Raw genomic sequence first — 26105 nt, forward strand, 5'->3', positions numbered from 1 at the left:
GTCAAAGAGACACAAATATCATTTCCCTTCATCTATTCTTGCGCCCAGCAAAGATTAAACCCAACAACACCCATCTTTCCACCAACTCAAATCACAATGTGTTTCGGCACTGGCTTCTTCGATGGCATCAAGCCGAATCCGCCTCGTCAAGAAAAATACAAAGACCAAGAGAAGTACCAGCGAGACTATGCACGGTATGAACAGAAGTTAGAGAACTACATGAATAAGGATAACAGACGGAGGAGAATGGCGAATTCTCAAGCTGGGGCTACGGGAGGTGTTACTTTTGCTTTGGGCGGCTGAGGAGAGGCCGTATGATATCGAAGACTCCTATTTGAGTCGCTGCTTTGATGAGGCTCAGATTGATGAGTTGATGAGTAGGCTCGTGGAGTACAATGTATGGTTATGCTATTTTGAGCCTTATAATTGTTGAATGGCCAAACAGACATGTACTTGATCAGCAAAGCGATCTATATAATGTTTTAGGAAGCTTAAGTTTGTTCTTGGATAAGGAACCTGCCTTTGCTGCTCAAAGCCTTCATGTTTCCCGAATGTCACCGGCCCAGATCAACGAAACCCTTGTGAAAGCCATCATTTCTTTGGTCCATTTCATCCAAAGTTTCTATCACAAAATAAACCCTAGCAAATTCACCTAATGCCATATTAAGGCCATTACATAGATCGGTCGGCGATAGGCTTTCGAGAGAGGACAACTTTGGGAAAGTCCAATCGGAGGACAGGGGAAGAAACAAACATAGTTATTCAAAACTTCTTGAGTTACTTCAGACAAAGCCCCAGTCTGGTCCCGAAACTTTCATGCCGTTGTAGGCTGAAGCCTTCGAAACTCCCTCAGAGTGGAAAGATCGAAATACGGCACATGATATACGGAAAACGGCAGTGTCACCGACGTTCCAGCCGGCGGATCAGCGGCTTCGCCATAGATTTCCACCGAGTAAAATATTCCCGGGTCCACAATGAGAACATCCATTTCTGCCAGCGCTGACGCTAGCCCCCACGTGTTTCCTATGGTTCGAAGGCACTGTATAGCCCACAGACGCTGTGGATGAGCCGGGGACTCGACTAGGCCGGCCACAAATAGGGGCCAAAGAAGCATGAGACCGCCTAGATAGCTCTCTGGCGGAAGGATAGGCGTCTCTGGGAGTGCCTCCGAGTTGCACGCACCCAGATGAAATGGGATACTGCTGCAAATATCGAGACCTAGGCGACGAATTGTCGCCCGTTGAGACTTGCAGTATGAATTATTGTCTTCGAGGAATGGGGCAGGCGAGCTCTTGGATATTTTGTTCACTTGGGATATTATAAGCTCGATGACAAGAATGTGTGTGGAGCGGTAGTGATTCCAGACACTGGCCGACCAGATATCGGGGTAGATATGGTATTCGTTGTTATATGGTCGGATTCCGTGACAGCGGTGTCCAAAAGAAGTGTCCAGTGGCATAAGTGTATGGGTACTATATGTGAAATCCGGCGGCAGAGCGGCTAACCAAGCGAGGAGCTCGGCATCGATGGCACATGCCGCACTCAGGATCTCTTGGGGGTCGGTCAATTCTCGAGAGCGGATATTTGTCCGTAAATTCGCGAGATTGCCGATGATCAAGTTCAGTTTATTTCCAACATCACTCTTTATCTCGGGGAAGATTTCAAGGATTGTACATTCCATGACAGAGCTGGGAACAAGGAAGTCGCGCTGGAGGCAACTTGTAGTCTATGAACTGATCAGTCCTTTCCTAGTTCTCGGGATTCTGTCACTAACGATCTGATATCGTAAGTGAAGAAGAAGTCAGGTGCCTACTATGCTTTGCCATTGTGTAGCCCCCCGGTACTGAAGGAGTGCTGCAGCCCCAGAAATATGGCTTGTCCAACCCTCGAGTTCCTGCGGAGCCCTTGATACGACAATCTACTAATATTGGTATGTGGCTTCGTTCCTTGGGAGGGAAGCACTCACTTCATACAAGGATAGAAGAACAATTGCACCAAGTGTCTGATTGGTCTTCGCCTCGTGTGGATCGGCAAGTGCCCGATTGACAAACTCGAGGGCAGATCCATATTCCTTACGCGCGGCGTGACTCAATGCTCCAGCTCTTCGAACACGCGAGAGCATGGCGCTAGCAACCGCCACTATGCTAGATTGTATTGCCTGCTGACCCAGTGACCCATCAGACGCCATAAGGAATCGAGCCAAAGCGTCCTTTATGAGAAAGTTACCCTGAAAAGAGTGCGATTGGAGAAAGTAGCAGATAGCTTCCTGTTTCGAGACCCCGGTGTTAGGATGTGTTCTCAAAGGACTCTGCTTGCCCTGAATACGGAAGTGGAGGTCAGGGTCAGAGCCGTATTCAAACACCACTTCAAAGGAGTCTGAGATACCAGAATATCCCAAATTTTGTGGAAAACCGCGACGACGCGACCGGGACGCAACCCGGCGTCGCAAAGACGTAGAACGCGCCTTGTGCGCGACGGATTGGGTTTCATCGCGGAAAATCAGTGAGAGTTCATCGCGATACCCAGGGCATTTTCGATTGGTACGAATACATTGCCAGCAGGCCGATGGAGCCTGGTCGCATCTGATCTTGCGTGAGCGACAGTTTCCGCAACCTTTGCTAGGTTTGCCATCATATACCATGGTGTAGGTGCTGTCAGATGGTATCAACACTTTATCCCTCAATTTTGAGATGTGGCCAGCATTAACTCAGAACAAAGAATAAAGCCGATGGGGCTGAAAGGTGCTTGGTTGTTTTGGCCCCCAACATTGGGCTGAATCCAAGTAGCTCGTCTAACCCGTATAGGCGAAAGAGGAACGCCTATGCATGATCTTGGTAAGCGAGTTTCGGGACGCGTGGCTTGGTATCTTGAGTATTTGCGATCAGATTCTCACAGTTAATTCACAGTCAGTGTATGAAGGAATTGCTTCCTGTTCATTGCCTCAATATCCACCTAGTAGCTTAGCTGAACATCAAAGAAGGAAGCAACATCTCAGAGCAAGTTGATTAGGGAAACAAAGCATATCTCATAATGCGTTATCAGTGCATCTTGTAGTTGTAGTTGCGTCCCTTTTCCGCGCTTTTGTCTGGGTGGATGGTAGGTGTTTCTCCCGAATTTATTGATCGATTCTAGCTCGACAAACAGCTGCGTATCGTTTCTTGAACCCCTCGCCGACTGTATCTTAGCTTTTACTGCTAAAAGTCTCGCCGGCACAGGATAATCTCGATGATCACATACAATAGCCTGTATGTGGATTTGTGTTGGTATTAGAGGATCATGGCAAATGGACGCTGCTAATCCTGTAGGCACCCTCTAGGCCATGGGATTGATGCCATCGCTCTGGCCCCAAAGTGAGACTGGAGTTCCTTGTTTCGGTGAAACCCCACTTCTGCCAGTAAAGGGAAGGAAATATACAATGTCACCTCGAACAACGACATGTCGGACGCAAGGGCGAAATGAGCCCATTATCTATGTGGAGAACATGTAACCGAACAGCAGTGGGGATAGTGCATGATATTTCATAGAGTCTAGAATATTGTACTATACTGATCACAAAATCACTCATATAGGAGCTAAACCCAAAGTGGACAGTATTGCGAAAGCCAATCAGCTCCCAGCTTAGTAGCCTCTATTTTTACCAGCCCGTGCCCCCGGGACTATCGTAGGGGGAAGATCAGCAGCATCTATAGCTTCTTTAGTAACGCACCAAATTGCGTTGAGAAGTGGCAGGCCCCGGGGCTTGAACATGCTCCATCGTTCCAATGCTGCACCGAGTCAAGCTTCTTGAACAGAACAGAAACGACGAAGCACGGAAAAGCTACTTCGAAACATAGAAATGAGTGACTGGCATTTTCTACTTGATTTCATTTTAATGTGATATGGATCGTTTGAAGCCCTGGATGTTCAACCTAATTTTATTAATTCTGCCTTATTTAGAACATCAAGCTCGGTAATGATTAAGCTCTTTTTAAAATTGAATCTGGGGCACGCCTGGGGTGGCGAAGTCTTGGGGGCCAATTCGATATCATGAAAGAGCCGCTCGCTATTCTTGAGGCTGATTGGCGGTCGCAATATGCGCTGGAAATGTATTAGTGCTCGCCCCAATACTAAGCCCAAAAGTGCCGATCCTGACAACGCTTAGATGATGTCTGTCAATCCAGGTACCCGCAGGTGGGAAAGTATGCGTTTTGTCGTGAATAAGTATTAATTTCTGAAGGTCAGAAATGGTATAAAACCACCAAGCTCCCCTTCTCATTTTGATTTCGTTCTTATCCTTGAATATCACCTCCTTGGCTTGGAACTTCCTGGGTTATCACAATCGCCATGAAGCTTCTTTCGATAGCTCTTCTGTCGGCTTTGGCAGCCGCAGCGTCCTCCTCCCCTTCTGTCACAATCGATGCTGGTACAGTTCAGGGTGGAAAATGTGAAGGTGGTCAAAATGCCGTTTTCTACAAGGCAATTCCCTTTGCTGAGCCTCCAGTCGACGAACTACGCTTCGAGCCCCCCAAACCCTATAAAAAGCAATACCCTCAAGGCAAGCTGAATGCAACAACTTCGGCCCCAACCTGCATTCAATTCTCAGATGATTTCACCGAGAAGAAATTGGATACAGATGCACTGTCATCTGAAGACTGGTAAGTCGAGTCATCGGGTCTCCGGCCCCTCATAATGTTTTCGTTGGAAAAGGATACTAAAAGCCAAATTCGTAGCCTTTATTTGGATATTTGGGCGCCGTCTACAGCCACTAAGGACTCCAAACTTCCCGTCAAAGTATGGGTATACGGTGGATCTGAAACGGAAGGTTCAATCTCGGACCCCCTCTACGACGGCTGCAACACAGCAGAGGCAGGATCTATTCTTGTTTCAGTCAACTACCGTGTTGGCCCCCTCGGTTTTATGGCACTTGAGACCGCTGCATTATATGGCAACCAGGGAATCAAAGACCTGATCATGGGATTGGAATGGGTTCAACAGAATATCGCCGCCTTCGGTGGAGACCCGGTATGGCAACTTACATCAAATCTCAAATGGGAAGCGAAGAAGCACAGCTGACATTCGTACCCAACTCTAGAAAAAGGTTCTTTTCTTTGGCCAGTCAGCCGGTGCTGAGAATGTATACGCAATCGGCTCTCTTCCTCAAGCTCCTTCTTTGATGAACAGTCTCATCTCAGAATCGGGCGGAGGTAGAAGCCTCAGCGTTAATTCAACCCAGCAGAGGGTTGCAGCATCATATGCTAAGATGCTCAATTGTAGCACTAGTGACGTGAGTGCACGGCTCTTCATTTGTTATACATGTTCTCGATGCTGATCTTCCCATAGAAAACTTGTCTCCAGTCCAAGACACGTGCTGACATAGTGACCGCATACCACAACGATAAATACCTGACCCAGGGAATTGGATACTATGGAGCAGGAGGTTCTCTCAGCATCCTTAGCCAGGGCACTCACAATTTCTACCCCTTTGTGGACGGCAGTCTCATTGCCGAGGATCCCTACACCCGTGGAGTGCAAGTCCCAGCCGTCTTTGGATCCAGTATGTTCATCATCGTATACGTGTGAACTCTTGCTAATCAAGTAACCGACAGATTATAATGAAGCTATCGTATATTCGTTGCTGTGGATTGAGACAGAGCAAAAGATTCCAACCGCATCGATATACAAAGACTTCCTCCGCAGTAATTTCCGCAACGCTGCCTCGCTTGTTGAAAAGTACTATGCGCCCTCCTTGTTCAAATCAGCAGCCGAACTTATTGCTCAAAGTTCCCCTGTTTTTGCTGAGATGAACACGACCTCAATCGAGATATTTTTGGCTATAACCCAAGTCATAACCGATTCCACCTACAAGTGCCCAGCGTGGTATGGTGCGGCACAGGCGACTCGCAAAGGTATCCCCGCGTGGACATACCAATTCACCCATGGCTCGACTTGCCCTTGGCTGTTTTCGATGAATGATACTACTGTCAGCTATCTCAATGCCTCTCACACAGCTGAAATTCCCTTTGTCTTTGGCAACTTGGAAAATTCGTATCTCCCGGGCGGGGATTGCAATTCGACATCAGCTGAATGGAAGCTCGGCGGCCAGATGATGGACCTGTGGACTGCAATGGCAGCAAACGGTAAACCATCAACCAAGGAGATTGAGTGGCCTCAGTTCAAGAACCAAGGGAAAAATCTGTCTATTCCCGGGTTGATCTTCGACAACTCCGCTTCTGTCGGAACCGTCGATTATTCCGCCTGTGAACTTTGGGTTGAAGTCAATGCGATGGTGGCAGCAAGCAATGCTACAGCCTCAGCCACAAAGTCTGCGGCTGCTGGCAGATCGACATCTTCACCGTCCGCCACTCCATTCAATGGCGCAGCCACTCTGCTCCCTAGAGTTGAGGGCTATCTTGCTTTGGCCATGGTTATCATTGGTCTCGTTGCAATTTGATAGAATCTGGTCTTTGTGGCCCCCAGAGCATGTTTGTTCTAGCAGTGTGACACTTTTTCTCATTGCTCTCTGTTTCTATCGGCCTCTTATAACTCTTGTATAGACGCATCCTGGAGCCTTCTTTCATACGATGTGGATCAAGTGCATTTCTGTTTTTATCTTTAGGTCTCTAATCAGACCCATGTAATTATTCGATGAACAGTAACAATGGCCTGCGATTTCTAACAATCATCTCCTCATCTAAATTGGCAAAGGCGAACAAAGAATAACACGCAACAAAAGAAGAAGAATTATAGGACGAAGAAGTGCGAAACCATAGAGCAGAATGTTATTGGATTATACCCCTCCACCTGAGAGTCTCGATATTTTAGCCTCTACATACAAGGAGAACTAGAAGCATTGTATCACAAGGTTTCCTTCGGGCGCCTTTAAGATTATGGCCTACCTCGTCTGCCTCGTCTGCCTTCCGCTGTCAATAAACTTAACTCTAATCATTGGGCCGCACATGCGCACATTCGGCATTCGCAGTGCGCGGTCTGTGCGAGATCACGGGTTGACTAGTAAGGCTTTAAATACGAAATTTTCTTGTAAACCCTTATATTTCTACTACTTAAGCTTGATTTGAGTAAAGCAGCATTCAAGGAATTGTAGGGAAAGGTTTTGTGGGTATTTATAATATGATCAACAACTGACCCTTACACCAAAGACTATTTTGATATAAGATCGATGATTCGTTCTTTGTTTAGGTAGAAAGAGGTGCCTATAGTAGGGGCGCCCCACTTTCCGATTGTTAGTAACTATTAACGTTAGATAAGATGAAAGCTTGTGATATAACCTAGATTAGTTGAGAATCGGCGAGAAGTCTAGTATAGCTTTGCACTTACTAAGGCCTTATGAACTGTGCTAGACGCGTAAAAAAAAATCACGAAACAACCGTGACCCTCAATTTCTACTTAAACTTACTTTTATTCATAATATTTTAGTCGTAAAATACTAGAATCTATTTGGTTATGTCTATCTCTAGGTAGCCATATTTAGACTACCAAGCTTCGCCTTTAGGGCGCCTGGCTAGCTAGTTTTTAGGACGCTCGGCCGATTGGTTTTCGAAACAGTTTTCGGGACAGTTTTTAGGACGGTCGTAAAATAAGTATTTAAGTCTTTATATAAAATTTCGAAAAATACGCGTATACTAACGCAACGCGAAGAATTCGTTATTATCACTTTAGCATCTAATTGTAGATACGACTCAAATACGACTCAGATACGATTTAGATACGACTTATATTACAAGATTTTAGGCTTACAAACATACGAAAGGACTCACGAATATTCACGAAATATCTCTACTCTAGACGCTATTTATACGTAGACTACGCAAAATCTCGCGGAAAACAGAAGATTCCCTATACTGTCTTAATTGATTTGATTTGATTGTCTCTCTTTGTTGCTGCTTATGCATCTTGTGAGGGGGTTTGAACCCTACTCACTGCTGCTCGCCCACGAACTCTCTACTTGCTGGCCCCCTTTGCGCCCACGCTGCCTGCTTTAGCGGCCTTGCCGCCAGTGCTTCCGGCGTCCTGGCCATCCATCTTGGCGCGGATCCGGCTGTAGCGCATGCGGACAGCCGGGACGTTCATGTCGAGGGCATCGGCCACCCGCTTGTAGTCAACCTATAAAAAGAAACGTCAGCCGTAATTTCAGTTGACATCCCAAAGTGAACTTACGTCGTTGTGGCTGAACTTGATGCAGTTCAGCAGGAACGCAATGTCCCGGTCAGAGGGACCGGCGTCCTTCGAGGCCTTGATGGGCGTCGACTTGCTCACGGCGGAGCAGACGACCTTCGCGGTCTTGGGGGTGGAGCCCTGGGGGGTCGAGGGTGCCTTGGAAGGCATCGTGGCTGGTAAATGGAAATAATTCTTTGATTGGATGTAATGTTTTGGAGATCGCCGAAAAGACAGAGGACGAAGAGGAAAACGTGTTTTGGGAAATTAAAAGAAGAATACAAAAGAAAAGAGAAGAAGGGCGAGGAGCCACTGTTTTATACCTGATGTTTTCGAGCACGTGCGCTGCTCTATTCGATTCCCTAATCGGAACGATTTGAGGGCTCGACGGTTAGCCCTTTCAATGAATCAGGTTCTCGATGAGCCAGCGTAAGTCACTAATCGTGGTCCTGCTTGATTATTGAGCCTTTTCACTAGTCTTCCTCTTCTCATGTGTAGACAACGGGCTGATTTGCCTCAATGTTCCCAAAAGCGTCATCCCAAGAGGAGTTACACTTCCACCTTCATTTCTTCTCGATCTCCCAGGCAGCTAGGAGAAGAGGACCTACACTTACAGTGTCCACTATCAGATACGATCAATCTGTACAGGCTCTTATTGAATGTGCGTAGGTAGTCTGGATTAACGAATAAGTCTGCTTGTTGACCGTGTGAGTTCAGGAATGATACCACCAAGCAACCATGTTTTGTTCCTGCTACCGGTGTTATTGAGCTTCTCCCCGTTGTCTTCGCCATCAAGGCTAGTGCTCACGGGCTTTGACCTCCGAGTAGCATCCCGAGTAAACTTTGCATTGTAGTCATTCTTCCCCCTGTGTCTTCGTGCGGTTATAACACGCACTGGCTAATGCCTGCTCGAGTCTGTTCCACCTATCCCAGCATGTCAATCTGCCTATAGATTCAGTTCTATCAGCATTGACAGTCCATGATATCCCAGCAGAACATACACTACCAATGGTGGCGAGTGACCCAGCTCCAGGACATTTCGATGCACTCCAGCGGCAAGAAAACATGCGTACCAGGTCCCATCAGATTCGTGCAAGCCGGCTTGCTGACTAGAGTAATCAAACAGCCAGCCATTCTCCTCAAGTTGTCCCAATGTCGAGTGTCTGGCGTTAGTACCTAGGAGGGATCTACTCCAGTAAGTAGAGGGACAGAGTAAGTGGAATGCAGGAAGCTCGGGCTCTGGAAATGCGGTCACGTTAAAGCTTTGAGCGTTTGGAAAGGAATGCTGTTCCTTGGAGAGCTCCGAACGCCCAGTCTATCCACGACTTAACGCTCTCTGTATTGGGGAACAAATAGTAATAATCGCGAAGTACATGGCAATGAGGCAAAAAATGATCGACAGACTGCGGGGTGAGATGCAATTAAGGTTGAAGGCTCAGCCCGCCCGGGGAAACTTAGTGCCACGTTTCCTGTCCCCCATGATTCATCCGACTGTTGTATCGTCCTTTCAAACACAACCACGGCATTCCCAGTGATTGCGTCGCCAATGTCTTTGGCTGCACCACCTATGTAGATTTGCCAGCTGTCATGTTCAAGGACACCAGGTGCATCTGATTCGCCAGTTACGTTGTGTTCATCTTTGCGCCAGCGGTGTCGGGTTCGCCAGTTGCGTTGTGTTCATCTTCGTGCCAGCCGTATCGGGTTCGCCAGTTGCGTTGTGTTCATCTTCGTGCCACCCGTATCGGGTTCGCCAGTTGCGTTGTGCTCCCCATTCAAAGTCAATCCGCCAGTTATGTTGTATTTGTCGTTCTTGTCGACAGTGGCCTTAGCAGCAGGTCCAAGACTTTGGGCTTGTCTCAAGACCAAGGCATGTTCTCGGGAGGTAATTCTTCTTGGAGCTAGGTATTTAGTCACGTGTGACGAAAGCTCTCTATCATAGCATGTGTTAGCGTGGTTAGTAGCAAGACGTCTAGGTAAGGCGAAGGAGGTTCTTCTTCTGTTGCAGGGATACCAGATCAGAAACAGGACATAGCTCGCCAGTTAGCCTTCACCTCAGCGTTCACAAACTCGCGGATCTAGGTCAGTCTCCCGTCACATTGTTACCCTTAGCAGTCGAATTGGCAAAATGACAGATAAACTGCCAACATGTGGTGTGGGGGCGCGTGGGTGCTTGTTGAATTAGTTGTTGAGAGAGTTGACAGAAGCGACCATGAACAAAGAGTATTACCATGCCAGTGAGCTTTGCAGCCGGGATCGATCTTGCAGGAGCAGGCCTTTGTAGATTTAAGATCAAGTTGTGTACTTCAGAGTTCACCCGTGTATATCGTTGTATATTGTGATTGATAACAAAACAATATTTCCAGATAGGTCGTTGTAGACTTGCCACGTGCATTCTTTACAGCAAGTACATATTATGATAGGGAAAATGGATATTAACAACTGTCCCGGGAAGCAACTCACCATCCATTCATACCAAGATTGCTAAACCCCAACGTGTACAGCGACAGTGTGGCATGCCCGCTTGATAATCTCGTTGACTGGTTCCCGTTCCATTGAGTCACTCGCAGCTTTCCAGGTGCCTTTTGAGGTAGAAAGGATCAGATGCGAGCGTGTCATCTGGCGAACCTATGGCAACGTGGCTATTTTGTGCGTCCTCTATCAAGACACACTATGTAATCGCGGAAGCAAAGATTGAATCACTCACAAGATAAAACGGTGGTTTGGCAGATCCTGGCGCCGATAAAAAAAGGTGTAGCTGCGGAGGTCTCAAAGATTGGCATGTTGGACACATATGTAATATGCATTAATCTAAAGTTTCCAGACGGCTAGGTGAACAGGAATCAAAGAAATAAAAGGACAGTGTACCGTGGGATATTTTCGACTTCCTTCTTGCTATCTAATATAAAATCGATAAGAGAACGACGCAGGGGTCACAAGAGAACGACAAGCGGTCGCTCGAGAGCACTCCCCTTGATGGGCGACAACTGGCGGATTCCAGAGAAATCCCTTGAGCAAGCCGGAAATTATTACCTGCGGCCAATACTGAAGACCAGTCGGCCTCATGGACTCCATTCGTCCTGGTCCGACGCGATTAAGAACGATGATTCCCCTTCTTTTTTCTTTCAAAGTTACTCATCCAACCCTTGCATCCGTCACACGACGAAGACCCGGACCCAACATGCGCTCCCATTTCAATGCCCTTGAATCTCTCAAAAGTCAAGGCAAGGTGAGTTTTCAAGCGAACATAAAGGACGAGACGGGTTCAGAACATCAGATTCCGCCATTCTACGGCCATTTTCATTGCTTCCAGATGCCTACGATCTATTCCTGTGCAGGTCACCTGCTGGACTCATATAGGGAGAGAGATGGTGGGACAAGGGTGTTTGCTTTTGGCTTGGGAAGCTCATTTGAGTCTTCCTCAATCGTAGCCTGGTGGTGATCTTCTTATGCAGTCTATCTGTCGATCACAGGTCTAATAAGCGGAATTACTGGTATCTATCTTATGTCAATCCTGAAGGTTTAGTTATAGGATAGCTGATATTGAAATTAGAATAGGTTTCTTATAGGGTTAGTTCATGTTTGGGGTTTTATCATCCCTTTTGGTCTAGTTAGTCTCCTTTCCAATATGTTTGTGCAAAGTTCTAATACCTTAACTACACAGTGTATGTGATAAGAAATTTCGCATCGTCATCATAAAGCTGAGGGTGAAAAAGTGCATGATGCGTGCAAACAAAACAATAATAAAGCGCATCTCCAAGGCAAAGGAATAGGCAAGTGTAACCGAAAAGCGAACGTAATCCAATCAAGAAAAGCTTACCCATACGCTTTTGATACTCATTATTTTCATTTTGGTGGAAGTTTGTCTTCCGACAGATTCGTGGAAGCGGCCGCTCGAACGAAGATAGCATATTCGATGTTTTGCACAGCAACAGGATTATCAGCGGTCGAGCTGGCTGCATCGGCCTATTCGGAGTTTATATTCAAACACTTGAAGTGACGAAACAAGCTACAAGAAACCCAATACTTCAAAATATAAAGCGAGTGTATTCCAATCTGGAAGGTAAAGTAGAATTTAATTCTAGCAACAGAAACAGAACAAGAACCATTCAACCCAATCTATAACCCGTAATCCGTAGCCCATAAGTAATATAGTATACAGTACCGGGCACTGAGTCACTCAATCCCAGTATGTACGTCAAAAAAGAAAGATACCATCACCAGCAACGAGTCCTCGCACATAAACATAAGCATGAGATATGTACAAGAGGCGCGCGAGACGTCCACGGACGGCATCAAATAATCTCAGACGCACATTCTGCAAGCTCTACACGCGCGTAGATGGAGAAGCGCCGCTCAGCCGCTCAGGAATGTGAAGGATTTACTGAGGGGGGAGGGGGAAGCCCGAGGGAGGGGGGCCTGTGGGGGTAGCGGTAGGGGTGCCACTTGAGGAAGAGCCGCTGGGGGTGGGACCCGATGGGGTAGGGAAGAACTGGCGCTTCTCGAAGCCGCTGGGAGCGTCGGTGGGGAAGGGAGGGGGAGTGCCCGAGGGAGTGCCCGAGGGAGTGCCTGAGGGGGTGCCTGAGGGGGTGCCTGAGGGGGTGCCTGAGGGGGTAGGGGTCGAGCTCGAGGGAGTCGAGAAGCTACTGGGCTCAGGGAACTGGCGCTTGCCGAAGGGGAAGCCGCCGAAGCCCTGGCCGGCCGGGGCGGAGGGGCTTCCGGTTGGAGAAGGGGTACCGCTGAGGGTGCTGCTGAGGGTGCTGCTGAGGGTGCTGCTGGGGGTACCGCTTGGGGTGCCGGTTGGCTGCTCCTGACGCTTCTCGACGGGGAGGGTGAAGGGCAGGCTGGAGGAGATCTCGCCTAGCAGGTCGGGGAAGCCGTCGCGTTTCTGGAAGGCGATGGGGGTGGGGGTGCCGCTGGGAGGGGGGCCCGAGGGTGTCGCCGAGGAGGTCGCCGAGGAGGTCGCCGAGGAGGTCGCCGAGGAGGTCGGGAAGCCGGTTGGGGGAAGGCCAGTGGGAGTGGGAGCGTCACTGGGGGAACCGGGGAAAGGAGCGGGAGGACCCTGGGGCAGGGCGAGGGCGCAGCCCATCAAGCCCATAGCGGCGAAGCCGGTGTACTTCATTGTGAAAGATTGGTGTTTATAAATTTATGAAACAAGTAAAGAATGGAGGTGTATAAATTGCGAAACAGGCTTTGATATATGGGATGGATATATCAAATGTAAGACTGATAGTTCGAAAAAGAAGGGAAAGTCTGGTCTGGAGGAATGGAGCAGTCTTTATAAGACTGGCCGCTGTATCAGGATTGATCTGGGAGCATTGGGTCATCAGGCCAGTATGGATTCCGTGATCGGGCCATGACTTCAGTTCTATCGCCCCAGAAGGCTGGCCAGGTGGACAGGCTAGACCATCCACCAAACAATCCAAGTGGGTATTGACGATCTTCACCTTCAGGGACCTTATGGTCGTCAGGGACAGCGCCAGGGATGGGGCCCAGCAGGTACCCGGCAACTGCGGTGTCTGGGGCTGAGGTATTTTCCAAGGCGTTGCAGGAACCGATAGCCCAGCCAACGTGGAAGAGGTGAAAAAGTGGTCCCTGGATCCTTCAACAGGGCAGGTATCGACAGTTCGGTTAGGCTGCAGGCGCCAAAGGCAGGTACCAGAAAATAGGGCGACGATCATATTCCGTGTATATCAATGATCTGCCGTGATAGTCTGTCCGTATCACATCCTAGGGCTTCGATGTCGTTCGTAGGACCTGCCCAATGCAGACGGCGCTCCAGGAGAAGAAAACGGGACCGGCCGATGAATGCTTTGAGAAAGAGGTCCGTTAAGCTTGTTTCCCTGCGAACCCTGCATTCAGGGTTGTCTGCATTGTGCCAATTAGCCCCTCTTCGGCGTGCCAGAGCACATCATAGCCGCACACCATGATGGCTGGGGGCCGCATCAGCATCTCATCATTTCCAGCCCCATGGAGCAATCCCTGTCACAGCGTGGCAGTTCCTTCGTTTCACGCTGGATTTGCCACAGCGCGTCCATCGAGGCTGATACAGTCTGTGTCACAGAATTCCCACGTATCCACGGAATAAAGTGGACTCGAACGTTATGCATTGGGGAATAGATTGGCGGAGCCACTGATTGATAAGTGAGGTCCAATGGTCACTAACGGATCGGCGATATGGGCCTCCTGGTTGTTCCCAATGAGGGTCTTAGTAGCGTGCTCAATCCAAGAACCAGTGCGACTCAAAATTGGACTTTTCCCAACGGTTGAAGATGGAACATCCGCGGATGCTCAGTCACCGATGACATAGGCTGTAAATAGACAGATGCCCTTGTTCCAGGGTAAAAGTAGAGTGGCGGATCCCAAAGAATAAAACATCACAGTCGTCGTCAGCGCTGAAGGAATTGGGGGTTGGGGCTGGACTGAGGAAGTCTGACTGGATCAAGCAATGTCTGCTCCAGCAGGGTGGGTCCCGTGGCATGAAAGATCGACGGCTCCTGAACTTCCTCTTAGCTCTTCCCAATCTCGATACAATTTGCCATACACGCGTTGCAGCCTGCATATCCATGATCCATGATCTATGTCTGCGTCTCGACTTCATCTTGGCATATCGTCTTTGTTGTTCACTGGCCCCGAGGGCCCCCGGGGCCATAGCGCTTGAAACTCCGCTGACTAAATTTATAAATGCCGATTCTTTCCTCATATTGGTTTGCCGAACCCCCACTGTCTTCTATGTAGTTGGCTATGCAGTTGCCAAGCTTGTCTTCCAAGGTTTGAATCCACGGGGCCATTTGGATTGATTTGCCTTTGAGCCGGTTGGGGCCGGAGCTTATGGTGGGAAAGGGCTTAGCTTCAGGGCCGACTAGCGCCACGGGCAGAAGCTCGTATCCTTAACCTAAAACCCTGAGACCTGATACTAAAACTACATGTGCACTATTATTGTACAGGGTGTATAGCCGGAATCGGGACTAACAGTCTCGAGCTTGATCTCATCTTGGGGCCGTGGCTGCTGCTCTTGCCACCTGGCGTATGTACGCGCAACACTTCCCCGCTATACATACATTCGAGACCGTCACATGTCTGTCAGATAACCAAGGATGAAGAAAGGAAAGCAAATCATTGTGAATCCGTTGGATGCAATATTCATGCCGAAATCTGAAACCAAAAGGAAATGCTATAGAGGTAGTCTAGAAAGGGGGAATTGTATAGCGGGCGGTGGGCCCAGGCCGTGTTACAACGCCAAACCCTATAAAGAACGAAGCCGGAGCAAATGTAGTGAAGAAACCCGAATATACTGTAGTGGATGCTGTGTCGCATGTGTCAAAAGGGGTGCAGGAAATGTGCTTCCCATGCCAATTGACCAGCCGATTCAGGGGACTAGAATGATTAGCGGCCTGTGGGTGTTGAGCACCGATGGTACCTGAACTGCCCGTTAAAGCTCTTCAGTGCCGCTGTTTGCGCATGGAAAGGTCAGGAGAGCTCGGATGGATTGTTGGTGTTGGGGTCATGCCGAGCAGATGGCGGGATGAGGGTGGTACGGTCGTGGAAAACTCACGAGCCGAAGAGGCATAAACCTGCTTCGGCGAGGCTCGATAAGTGGGAGCGGAAGAATTGTAGGTTAGGCCAGAAGAGAATGAGGATCGCCGGGATCGGACGGGGTGGCGGAGCCCGTAGTTTGCAGTTGCTCCACTAAAGGAAATTGACTCCGAGGACGCTCGATGGCCTGCCGGTCGAGGTCGGACTGTGTACAAGCGCGGGATTTCGTAGTCATCATCGCTGCTAGATCCGATATCGAATATTGCTCCGTTGTTGTAGGATGCCGAAGATGTCCGGCGGTGGGTCCTCGGTTGCATTGACTCGTTTGATAGAGTTAGAGGTGGGTTCTCGAGAGATACGGTGCTGCGTGCTTTGCGCAATTCTCGGACTGGTTGTTGCCGCGATTGCCCACCTGAACGTCGTTTTTCCAGTTCATGGCTGTGGGAGCCACGCCGTCTGTGGCGTCCGCCTCTTCCATTGCTGTCTACTGAACCAATCGAGTGACGAGAGGGGTTGGGCATTCGTAAATCGACCTGACTCGGACTGAAGGCTACCCGGGCCCGCATCTTCTGAATCGCACTATCTAGTGCGAGCTCGATAGCGCAGTGGTTTCGGATCCGGCTCAGCCGTGGCCATGTCGCCCGTTCGCCGCTTAGGCATGCCGCAAGCATGAACTCCGTGGTCGGATTTTCCAAGAGTCGGGGGAAGTTGGAGGATATGAGTTCCGGATAGATGTTGATATCACCGTGATATTTCTGCTTTACGATGGAAGCGAACTTGGTCATCGATGTTGGGAAAACTCCGAGTTCTGAGAGGACATTCATTCGATGAAGAACCTCGTCTTTTGCAAGGTGTGTCATCGTGTTCATCCATCGAGGAATGAAGGATTGTCCGTCTTCTGCCTCGACCTGGGGTCCTTCTTCCTTGGGGAGGAATGGCACTACATGAGGATTGACTTGGGAGACGATGAAATGGTTGACGTTGAACATCTCTGATAACCTGGTCATTGGCAGATCGCCGTCGACAGAGCCGTCAATGTATTGCTTATGGAGGTCATTCCACGGCACTGTTTCTCCTGTCAAAGGATCTTTGGCCATCAGGGTGAATGGTCTGAACACGAAAGGCACAGAGCATGATACAGCCCTTGATTGACATTAGCAGGGAGCAGAGAAAAACGGAGCAGATCACTTACACAGCAGACCAAATCAACACATTCGGCGCAGAGATATAGTTCAGCAACCGCGGAAGCTCATACATACCGGCACTCGAGACGCAGATATTCATGATCCTGCGAGTGCGGTTGTATGCTTCCTGGAAGGTCAGATCTCCTAGCCAGCTTCTCATGGTATTCGCCAAATGCGATATATCAAGGAACGACCCGAATTTCAAAAAGCGAGTCATCTTCTGCAAGAGATTTTCTTCCTGGCCCTTCTTATTGAAAACAGCAAAGTCTCCATGCACATAGGTATCCAGCAGCGCCGGCAGTTCGTCATCTGTACGTGTGCCGAAGACTGCGCACACAATACTACCAGCAGATGCTCCTGAAATGATGCGAGGAATCATTTTGGCCTCATAGAGAGCCTTGAGAACCCCAATATGGGTCATACCGAAAGTCGCCCCCCCAGAGAAAAGCAGACCGCTGCGGCCAAAAGCCTGCCGAGCTGCGAGCAACTGGTCCAGGATATACTTCAGCTCCAGTCCATCGCAACGATTATGGACGGACAGATCGACCAGCGTAGTGATAGTCTCCAAGGCGGTGGTGATATACCGATCAATCAAGTCCTTAGTACCAATATGCGAATGCCGATAAAGAGATGCATTGCTCATATGCGCCAGATCCCGACTCAGCGCCGTGCGCACGAGAAACAGCATCCGACTCACATCACAACTAATCCGCGCCTCTTCCAGCTGTCGCAACCGATCCTGGACCAACTGATTGTCGTATTCGGGGGACTCGAACGTCTGCTTCCAAGCGTTGTTGTCTTCCAGTTCGTCGAGTTCGCTGGCGCAACTTCGCCATTCCTCGTACGACACGGCCTGCAGTCCCGAGTGTTGGTTAGCCAAGATGATTCTGCATATGCGACCGCCCCTAGCGCCCAGGTGCACAGCATAGACTTACATTTTTCATGTGCATATACAATATCTGCTTCCGGTCCTCGATCTCGGCCTTTCGTTTTCGTTGTTCTTTGTTGAGGCCATCGCGGTAGGTGTGTAGGGTGTCGCCGGCCCAATTCCATGAGTCCTTCACCAGGGATGACACGGCTGGTATCGATACTGCTTTCCGCAGGGATCGCGGGGGTTGGGATTTGGTGTGGACATGTTCTGAGTGTTCGGTTGCTTGCTTGCGTCCATGATGGCACTGGACTATTGTGGAGTCGCCCAACACCGACATCGCAGGCCTGTGCATCGGAAGCAAGCCATCCGGGTTCCGAAATGTAGCCCAAGGTCAAGGTCAAGATCAGAAAAGACTTAGACTAGAATAGTAAGAATATGAAGAGTTGCAAGAGTCAAGAGTTAAGTGAACTGGGCGGTCTGAAAAACGTCACGAGGATCCGCCCGATCTATTTTCCCCGGAATTGGGCCGCCTAACTTGACCCAGTCTTTCAGCCTTCAGGTTTGGAATGTAGCAATCACGCGACTTGGCGTCGACTTGGGGTATCAAATTATTGATAACCGGTAATCGCCGGTTATGCAGTCACTTTACTTCCTATGATCTCACGCATCATCTGAACACACCCCAGATCCCGGTGGGGAAACATTTCCCTCACCGGGAAGATCCTTAAATAACTTGAATGTTGGCAGGGCAGTGTTGGCAATGTTTTATTCGTCTCTTACATTGTAGTCAATTTCACCTGATTATGTTCTCTGTCTCCCATCTGATATCATCTGATATGATCTAAACATCTATGTATTCCCTAACTATATGCATCCTAGATCGCGAGCTTATCAGAACCCCTGGGGCCCCGGGGGGCTTGTTCACATGCATGCAGCATGTGCGCTCCGATCTTCACGTGTCAAGGAACTCCGTATACCACAATAGGTCAACATATTTGAGTGGAATAGCTACCTGGGCAGCAACTGATATCATATCTGACCAAGCCACACCTTCAACGCATGTCTTGCCCGCATTTCAACCCCATCTTCGCGCCAAAAGTGGCCCGCGCCATCGATTTTCCGAAATTGGAACTGACTGCGCGGCATGTGCGCCATTTCGTCTGACCACCTCTCCAGTTTCCCAGCAGAGGTGAATGTATCCTGGTCGCCGAAGAGCGCTAGAGTGTGGTGGGTGCTCTGCTGGTCTGCTGGACGACAGGGGATGCGGGTATCACTCCCAGTATCCGCTTTCACATTCAGTGATAAGGTCGAGAAGGAGGTTAGGAGGTGGCTAATTGGGGGTAGGAGCGGAGACACGAGAAGGTAGGAGATGGAGGTTGTCAAAGCGGTGGGGTTGATGTCAGCTAGACTGTGACTGTGAGTCATTGGGAATTTCTCCAGGGTTGATGTAGCTATCCGCATTGATGCTTTGCATATCTCGGATTTTGGCGTTGGTTTATGCGTGGAGGCTGAGGTTGATGTCGGCCCGGATCGGAAAATGTCCAGCATGACTTCGAGTGATGGGACGTGGGAGGCGATTAAGGACCCGTAGGAGTAGCCGCCCAGGACGAGACGTACATCTGGGCTTTCGTCTTCGCCCGTGTTGTGAAGTTTGGATGAGTTTGCTTGGTCACTTGGGGAGAATGCAAGCTTTAATTGATGAAGATACTTCAACATGAACCCGTAGAATGAGACATAATCTCCTAGCTCGGGTTTGGCAGTCCAGCTTGTTCGTCCTTCAGAGTTCCCGGCTCCGCTATAGAGTGTATTAGCTGCTTGGGTTCATGATCCAATACCAGGAGTAGGTAATATAATAGTACCGGAAATTGAAGGTTCCGACGATGCAGTCTGAATGTAACAGCTCGCCGCCGATGAAACCCACGACAGGATCGTCATAGCAGCCTCCCAAAGGTGCGTATGGGTGTGCGACGATGGCGCCGCGGTTTTCCCAAGCTGTTGCTGATTCTATATTTTGGAATGCGGGTGGGAGATAGATGCGACATTCCAGCTGTTTGCCATCATGGATTGAGGGGATCGCGAATGAAAAGGTCGGTAATGGAAGATCCATCATTGTATTAATCGTACGGCATGGTTATTTGCCTCGAAACGCTGGTGAACTGTTGATAGGAAGAAGTCCAGGGAGTGTCTTCGGTGAGGCCTCGGGTCCGTCCCCCAGTGGAACTCGCGGTTTGGACGCAACATGAACATGACTTCCAGGATCAAACAATCCTAGTATACATAATGGAATTGATGATGCCTCAAACCTAGAATAAACTTTTACGGAAGAGGCAAGGGAATAGAGGGATGATTTTCAATCTAAAAAGCCGAAGTATATGTTAATATTTACTTAGATCGTGTCACAAATATATATCATAATTCATTATATACTCCATCAGGTCAACCAAGCGGGATCTGGCTCATCATCATCTTCTGACCTTGACCCAGTATCCGAATGATGAGAATCTGCATCCTTCAGCAAGTCAGCTGGAGGTTCCGGGTCGTCGTGGGCTAGCGGATCCTCATAGGGGGGCTGATGGTCTTCATCCTGGCCCTGGTCCTTCGGAGAAGCATCGCCAGTCGAGTTCAGGGGTGTATCCTCTTCATGCACCGGCAAGCCGAATGCGGGAAGAAGCATACCCCTTGCTTCCCGCAGAGCTTCTAGCTCAGCTGCAATGCAGCAAACCAATAGCTTCCAATCCTTGTCCTCGGCGAGCTCCAAATGCGATTCAACGCATTGGGTAGTCTTTTCCAAATCATCCAAGATATTCTTAACAAGTTCGTCTTTGTAGTCTGTCGATGTGGATCGTTCGGACTCGGTCGCTGGCGTGGACATCTCAACATAATGTCGCATGTTGGCCCTGAGGCGCTTCTCAAAGCCGGTGACGTCGGTCACTGCTTGTTTCCACACTCCGCCTCCTTCTTCCAGCGCCAGAATCTCTCCATCTACTTTCTGTTGTCTACTGCGTAAACCGACTTGCTCAGAGTTCCAATGTTCCCGGGCCATGTCAAGTGTGCGGCGTTTAGGGTTCAAGGAGTGGAAGGTTGATTCACCCGAACGTTGCGACATCGGTTGAATGGGAGGGTCTCGGAGGTATTTTCGGATATCGGAGTCGAGTATGGACAAAGATTCAGTATAGGAAGATAGCTTCGCGTCGACCGAGTTGTTGATATGTGAAATCTCACTGACAAGATGTCGATGTTTAGCTTTCATCTCATACAGCCTGGTCTCCAATTCATGAATGTCAGTCGCGAGGGCCCGAGCCTCTTCTTCTAGTTGCTTTGAATGCTGGCTTTCCTGATCGCCATGTATAGAAGCGATGGCTTCTTCGAGACCGGTTCTTTTTGAGAGAAAGCTCTCTATATCATGTAGCGCGCTTTCTCTCTCCTCCGTTTGAGTCGTAATGATAGCTCGTTCTTCCTCTCGCAGCTTCAGTAGGTCATAGATCGATTGGAAGATGCCATCTCGAGCAGCCCGAAGTCCAATTTTCTTGGATGCAGGTTGCCTAGCGCGGACCGCAGAAGGGGATTGCGAGCGACTAGCTTCGGAAGTGTTTCGACTCAAGCTTCTGCTGTAGGATTCGTCTGACCGTGGTCGTGCCAGTCCAGAGAGAAGGCCGTCGCTTTGCGCGTCAATCAGAACCTGAAGATTACGCTGTATGTGTTTCGTCTGTCGTTCAACATATAGGAGAGGGTCATGATGGTACGTCGAAGCTGCTGCTGGGACTGGAGGCAGCCTCTTATCACGGAACGATTGCTGGAGAAGTGTTGACATGGCGGACAGGGAAGCGTGGCCGGCGGAGCTTCAAACTGGAGTTGGAGCTACGTGGCCCTGGGAAAAACAGCTATTTAGTAGTTTGCAGGCATGGATCAGCCAGCTGTGAAGGAGATCACCAGACCAAAGTAAGAATCACTCGCCAGGTGATTCCAGGTCCGTCCGCGGCCTTGCAGCTGATGAGCACGTGACGTGCACAGTCAGCAGTCAGCTCTCCCGTCAACGTCAGTCTCGCGCCTGCAAGCTTCTGTTGTCTGCTTCCAGCTTCTATTTGTACGTGCCCTTCATCCATTTCGTCTCTTTCATTTAATCATCTTCTGTATTTCTTGCTATATTCTCTTTTCTCGGGGCACCTGATTACCCCTTTGTACCTTGTTCGACCCTGGGGCTGATTCGCTGTTCTCCAAGCTCCCTCCCGATCCCGTTGCTTCATCACAGCAACAACAGATCGATCTATCCTCGAAACCCATCCCGTGAATTTCGACGCGAGCCGTCTATCCCAATCAAGATGGTCGGACTCGTATCGGCCGCCGGTTTGGTCGGATTTCTCTCCGAGCCTGACCCAGAGCTTAAGGTCTTTGCATTGAAGTCATTAGATTCTCAGATCGATCTGCTCTGGACAGAAGTTGTGAATGCTGTTCCTGACATGTGAGTTTTTTTCTCTCCCAGAATTGTGACAGCTTGGATCAGTCTTCGCTCTTGCGCCATTCCTGCCGAGTCCGACCGATGACTGCACCCCTGCTAACTCTTCCTCCAGTGAGGCTCTCTATGAAGACGAATCCTTCCCAGAACGCGGACTCGCGGCGTTAGTTGCTTCGAAGGTATACTACCATTTGCAGGAATATAATGAGAGCATGGTCCTTGCTCTGGGCGCTGGAAAGCTGTTCAAGTTGGAGAACGGCGGCGAATATGAGGAGACCATCATTGGTAAGTTGAGAACCATCACCATCATCCTGAATTTGGATGGTTAATACTCGATTGAACACAGCGAAATGCGTCGACACTTTCATCTCTCTATCTGCTGCCCAACGGCCTACTGCTGACCAGTCCGCCAACCTGAACACCTCTTTCCCATCATCAGGCGACGGCGCCACCAGCACATCTGCAAGCCTCACATCCCCCATCACACCGTTCTCGAAGTCCGCGTTGCCATCGAAATCATTGCTCTCTCGCGCCGAGGTTCCCGGTATTGACGCCGCCCACCCCGGTGGCGATGACACCAGTGTTCAGCACGAGGAGACCCCCCTCGTACTGAAGCGCGGTGTCCAGGGCCAACTCCAGACTGTTATTGAGCGTCTGTTCGAAGAATGCTTCCGCCAGAAGCGATACCGTCAAGTTATTGGAATTGCCATCGAGGCCAAGAGTCTGGATGTGCTCCGCATGGCTATCCTGCGCGCTAGCTCCGACGAGAAGCAGCAGCAGGGCGATTCTCGCAGCAGCGAGGAGCTGATGGAGTATGTTCTAGATATTTGCATGGGCATTGTCCAAGAGCGGGCCTTCCGCAGCGAGGTTTGTGATCCCAAGCCCCCGTATGAAATGAGTCAACTAACGGTATTCCTTCTAGATCCTCAAACTTATCTTGGAACTGCTGAATGAGATCCCGGCCCCTGACTACTTCTCAATTGCCAAATGTGTTGTCTTCCTTAATGAACACTCTATGGCCTCCGTCATTCTTCGTCAGCTGGTCGAGAAAGGTGATTCCCGCTCCCTTGCGGTCGCCTACCAAATCTCCTTCGACCTTTACGACAACAGCACACAAGAATTCCTTCAGAAGGTTCGGCAAGAAATCGCTGAGCTTGTCCCCGAAAGCGAAACCGAGAAGGAAAACGAGGATGAGAATGAGCCAAAGGAGTCTGACGCATTACTTGAAGACCAGGGCAGCTCTTCCCGGCCTTCGGGTGATAAGAATACCAATCTGCCGGATGATGCGATCACAGCATTTAAAAACATTCTCCAGATTCTCGATGGTATTAAGACTATCCAGCTGAACCTAGAATTCCTATACCGAAACAACAAGGCGGATATCGCGATTCTGAACAAGATTCGCGACAGCCTCGAAGCTCGCAATTCTATCTTCCACACTGCAGTGACTCTCTCGAATGCCTTCATGCATGCGGGAACCACCCATGACAAGTTCTTCCGTGACAACCTGGAATGGCTCGGCAAGGCAGTCAACTGGTCCAAGTTCACGGCTACTGCCGCATTGGGCTGTATCCACCGCGGCAACCTGAGCCAGGGTCAGAAGCTTCTCCAGCCTTATCTACCCCGTGAGCACATCGCTGGGGTCGGAGGCTCTGGATCTGTCTACAGCCAAGGTGGTTCGCTCTATGCCTTCGGTCTTATCTACGCCAACCACGGTGGTATGGCCGTTGACATCATCCGGGACCACTTCAAGAAGGCCACAGAAGAAGTCGTTCAACACGGTGGAGCTCTTGGTCTGGGTGTTGCCGGTATGGCCACGGGTGACGAAGGCATTTTCGAAGACCTGCGGACCGTTCTCTACACTGATTCCGCCCTCAACGGAGAGGCTGTCGGCCTTTCCATGGGTCTCATCATGCTTGGCACTGGTAACATGAAGGCTCTCGAGGACATGATCCAGTACGCACACGAAACACAGCACGAGAAGATCGTCCGTGGTCTCGCCATGGGCATGGCTTTGATCATGTATGGTCGCCAGGAAGGTGCCGACGAGCTGATCAATGGTCTCCTCGGCGACCCTGACCCCACCCTCCGCTACGGTGGTATCATGACCATTGCCCTGGCTTACTGTGGCAGTGGCAGCAACAAGGCAGTTCGCAAGCTTCTGCATGTTGCGGTCAGTGATGTCAACGATGATGTGCGTCGCGTCGCTGTTCTCAGCTTGGGCTTCATCCTGTTCCGCAAGCACCAGAGCGTTCCTCGCATGGTTGAGCTACTTTCTGAGTCGTACAACCCCCACGTCCGCTACGGTGCTGCCATGGCGCTTGGTATTTCTTGTGCTGGAACTGGCCTGGACGAAGCAATTGATCTCTTGGAGCCCATGCTCAAGGACTCGACCGACTTCGTTCGCCAGGGAGCCCTGATCTCCCTCGCCATGGTCCTCGTCCAGCAGAACGAGGCTATGAACCCCCGTGTTACCAGCCTTCGCAAAACCATGATGAAGATGCTTGGTGACCGCCACGAAGATGCCATGGCCAAGTTCGGTTGTGCCATTGCCCTCGGTATCATTGATGCCGGTGGCCGCAACTGCACCATCAGCTTGCAGACACAGACCGGTAACCTCAACATGCCCGGTATTGTTGGTGCCGCAGTCTTCGTCCAGTACTGGTACTGGTTCCCTCTCACACATTTCTTGTCGCTCAGCTTCGCCCCGACATCCGTCATTGGCGTTGACCAAAAGCTTGAGGTCCCCCACTTCAAGTTCCACAGCAACACCCGCCCCAGTCTCTTCGACTATCCCCCTGAGCAACAGGTGAAGACCGAAGAGGCCCCCGAGAAGGTGAAGACTGCCGTGCTTTCTACCACTGCCCAGGCCAAGCGCCGTGCTCAGCGTCGGGAGAAGCAGGCTCGCCGTGAGAGCATGGACATTGATCAGACCCCTACGACACCAAAGGTCTCTGATCAGCTACCGGATGCTATGGAGACGGAAGACACCAAGGCTGAAGGCGAAGAAGGCACCGAGACCGAGAAGGCTGCCTCCGAGGGTCAGAAGAAGAAGGCGGAACGGGAGAAGGTCGGATACGAGTTGGACAACCTGTCAAGGGTACTCCCAGCTCAGCTCAAATACCTCACTTTCCCAGACCCGCGGTATGAGCCGGTAAAGAGGGTATGTTCAATCCTACATACTATCACAAATCTTGCGCTAACTCAGTATTTTTAGCCCACTGGTGGTGTTGTCGTTGTCCTCGACAAGCAGCCCGACGAGCCTCGCGAAGTTGTTGAGCTCAAGGCCAGCAAGGAAGCTCGCCAGTCACCCCCTCAGACCGAAACACTCCAGGACCGCCTGCAAGCGGCTATCGGCACCGCGGCCCTGCAAACCCCTCAACGGGCTGATGCTCGGGCTGCCCTGTCTGCTGCTACTGCTGGTGGAGCCAGTGCTGCTGCCGGTGTTCTAACGGCGGTGGACGAAGATGAAGAAGGTGTGGAGGACGCGCCTTGCCCTGACGAGTTCTCGTACGAGTCAGATGGTGAGGAGGAGTAAGGAGATGCGTCATAGAATCTTGATGCTGGATGTATTACTAGACTAATCAGGCTGTCTATCTGGACCTGATCTATTGGAAGCTGATGTGGCTTTCAACTGATTGATATGAGACTTCCTTTGTTTATCCACTTTGTAAATTGCACTGCATTCTCCACGTAAGCTTGTTCTGCACCGTAGAATCTGCCATAAGCAGTATGCCTTGATTTTAAAAGTGTCATGGCGGCGTCTCGTGGGCATTTGAAATTGGGCTCTAGGATGCAGGTACTTGCACATGCAAGCATGGGAGTAGCTAATGTTATACCATGACTGGACTCTCCCGTACTTACTGTTGTTACACATATCCAGGCTTTTTACAGTCGGAATATATAGTTTCTC

The 26105-nt window shown here is 49.9% G+C and overlaps 8 protein-coding genes across 8 annotated transcripts; 3 read left to right on the forward strand and 5 right to left on the reverse strand.

Annotated features, from left to right (window-relative positions):
- Nucleotides 1-814: 814 nt before the first annotated feature.
- On the reverse strand, nt 815-2641 carry PENARI_c012G02934 (Zn(II)2Cys6 transcription factor domain-containing protein; the record flags this gene model as incomplete). The annotated part of the gene is made up of 3 exons (XM_022632850.1): nt 815-1726; nt 1814-1918; nt 1967-2641. 3 exons carry the CDS (start codon nt 2639-2641, stop codon nt 815-817), a joined length of 1692 nt encoding a protein of 563 aa, XP_022487126.1.
- A 1682-nt stretch (nt 2642-4323) lies between these two features.
- PENARI_c012G01928 (uncharacterized protein) lies at nt 4324-6430 on the forward strand (the record flags this gene model as incomplete). Its single annotated transcript, XM_022632826.1, has 5 exons — nt 4324-4634; nt 4710-5001; nt 5072-5263; nt 5320-5533; nt 5586-6430. 5 exons carry the CDS (start codon nt 4324-4326, stop codon nt 6428-6430), a joined length of 1854 nt encoding a protein of 617 aa, XP_022487239.1.
- A 2240-nt stretch (nt 6431-8670) lies between these two features.
- On the forward strand, nt 8671-8968 carry PENARI_c012G03560 (uncharacterized protein; the record flags this gene model as incomplete). The annotated part of the gene is made up of 2 exons (XM_022632861.1): nt 8671-8816; nt 8869-8968. The coding sequence occupies 2 exons, from the start codon at nt 8671-8673 to the stop codon at nt 8966-8968; spliced, it is 246 nt and encodes an 81-aa protein (XP_022487191.1).
- A 3561-nt stretch (nt 8969-12529) lies between these two features.
- On the reverse strand, nt 12530-13270 carry PENARI_c012G01709 (uncharacterized protein; the record flags this gene model as incomplete). The annotated part of the gene is made up of 1 exon (XM_022632816.1): nt 12530-13270. One exon carries the CDS (start codon nt 13268-13270, stop codon nt 12530-12532), a length of 741 nt encoding a protein of 246 aa, XP_022487364.1.
- A 2320-nt stretch (nt 13271-15590) lies between these two features.
- PENARI_c012G09359 (putative Patatin family phospholipase) lies at nt 15591-18076 on the reverse strand (the record flags this gene model as incomplete). The annotated part of the gene is made up of 3 exons (XM_022633014.1): nt 15591-16827; nt 16877-17721; nt 17804-18076. 3 exons carry the CDS (start codon nt 18074-18076, stop codon nt 15591-15593), a joined length of 2355 nt encoding a protein of 784 aa, XP_022487268.1.
- A 692-nt stretch (nt 18077-18768) lies between these two features.
- PENARI_c012G03584 (uncharacterized protein) lies at nt 18769-19846 on the reverse strand (the record flags this gene model as incomplete). The annotated part of the gene is made up of 2 exons (XM_022632862.1): nt 18769-19534; nt 19599-19846. 2 exons carry the CDS (start codon nt 19844-19846, stop codon nt 18769-18771), a joined length of 1014 nt encoding a protein of 337 aa, XP_022487280.1.
- Nucleotides 19847-20170: 324 nt separating this feature from the next.
- PENARI_c012G10893 (uncharacterized protein) lies at nt 20171-21550 on the reverse strand (the record flags this gene model as incomplete). Its single annotated transcript, XM_022633046.1, has 1 exon — nt 20171-21550. The coding sequence occupies one exon, from the start codon at nt 21548-21550 to the stop codon at nt 20171-20173; it is 1380 nt and encodes a 459-aa protein (XP_022487289.1).
- A 508-nt stretch (nt 21551-22058) lies between these two features.
- On the forward strand, nt 22059-25730 carry PENARI_c012G11207 (proteasome regulatory particle base subunit RPN2; the record flags this gene model as incomplete). Its single annotated transcript, XM_022633051.1, has 5 exons — nt 22059-22198; nt 22308-22477; nt 22539-23059; nt 23115-25355; nt 25410-25730. The coding sequence occupies 5 exons, from the start codon at nt 22059-22061 to the stop codon at nt 25728-25730; spliced, it is 3393 nt and encodes a 1130-aa protein (XP_022487135.1).
- Between the last annotated feature and the right edge of the window lie 375 nt (nt 25731-26105).

The sequence above is a fragment of the Penicillium arizonense genome (genome assembly GCF_001773325.1).
Source record: "Penicillium arizonense strain CBS 141311 chromosome Unknown PENARI_contig012, whole genome shotgun sequence".
NCBI lineage: Eukaryota > Fungi > Ascomycota > Eurotiomycetes > Eurotiales > Aspergillaceae > Penicillium > Penicillium arizonense.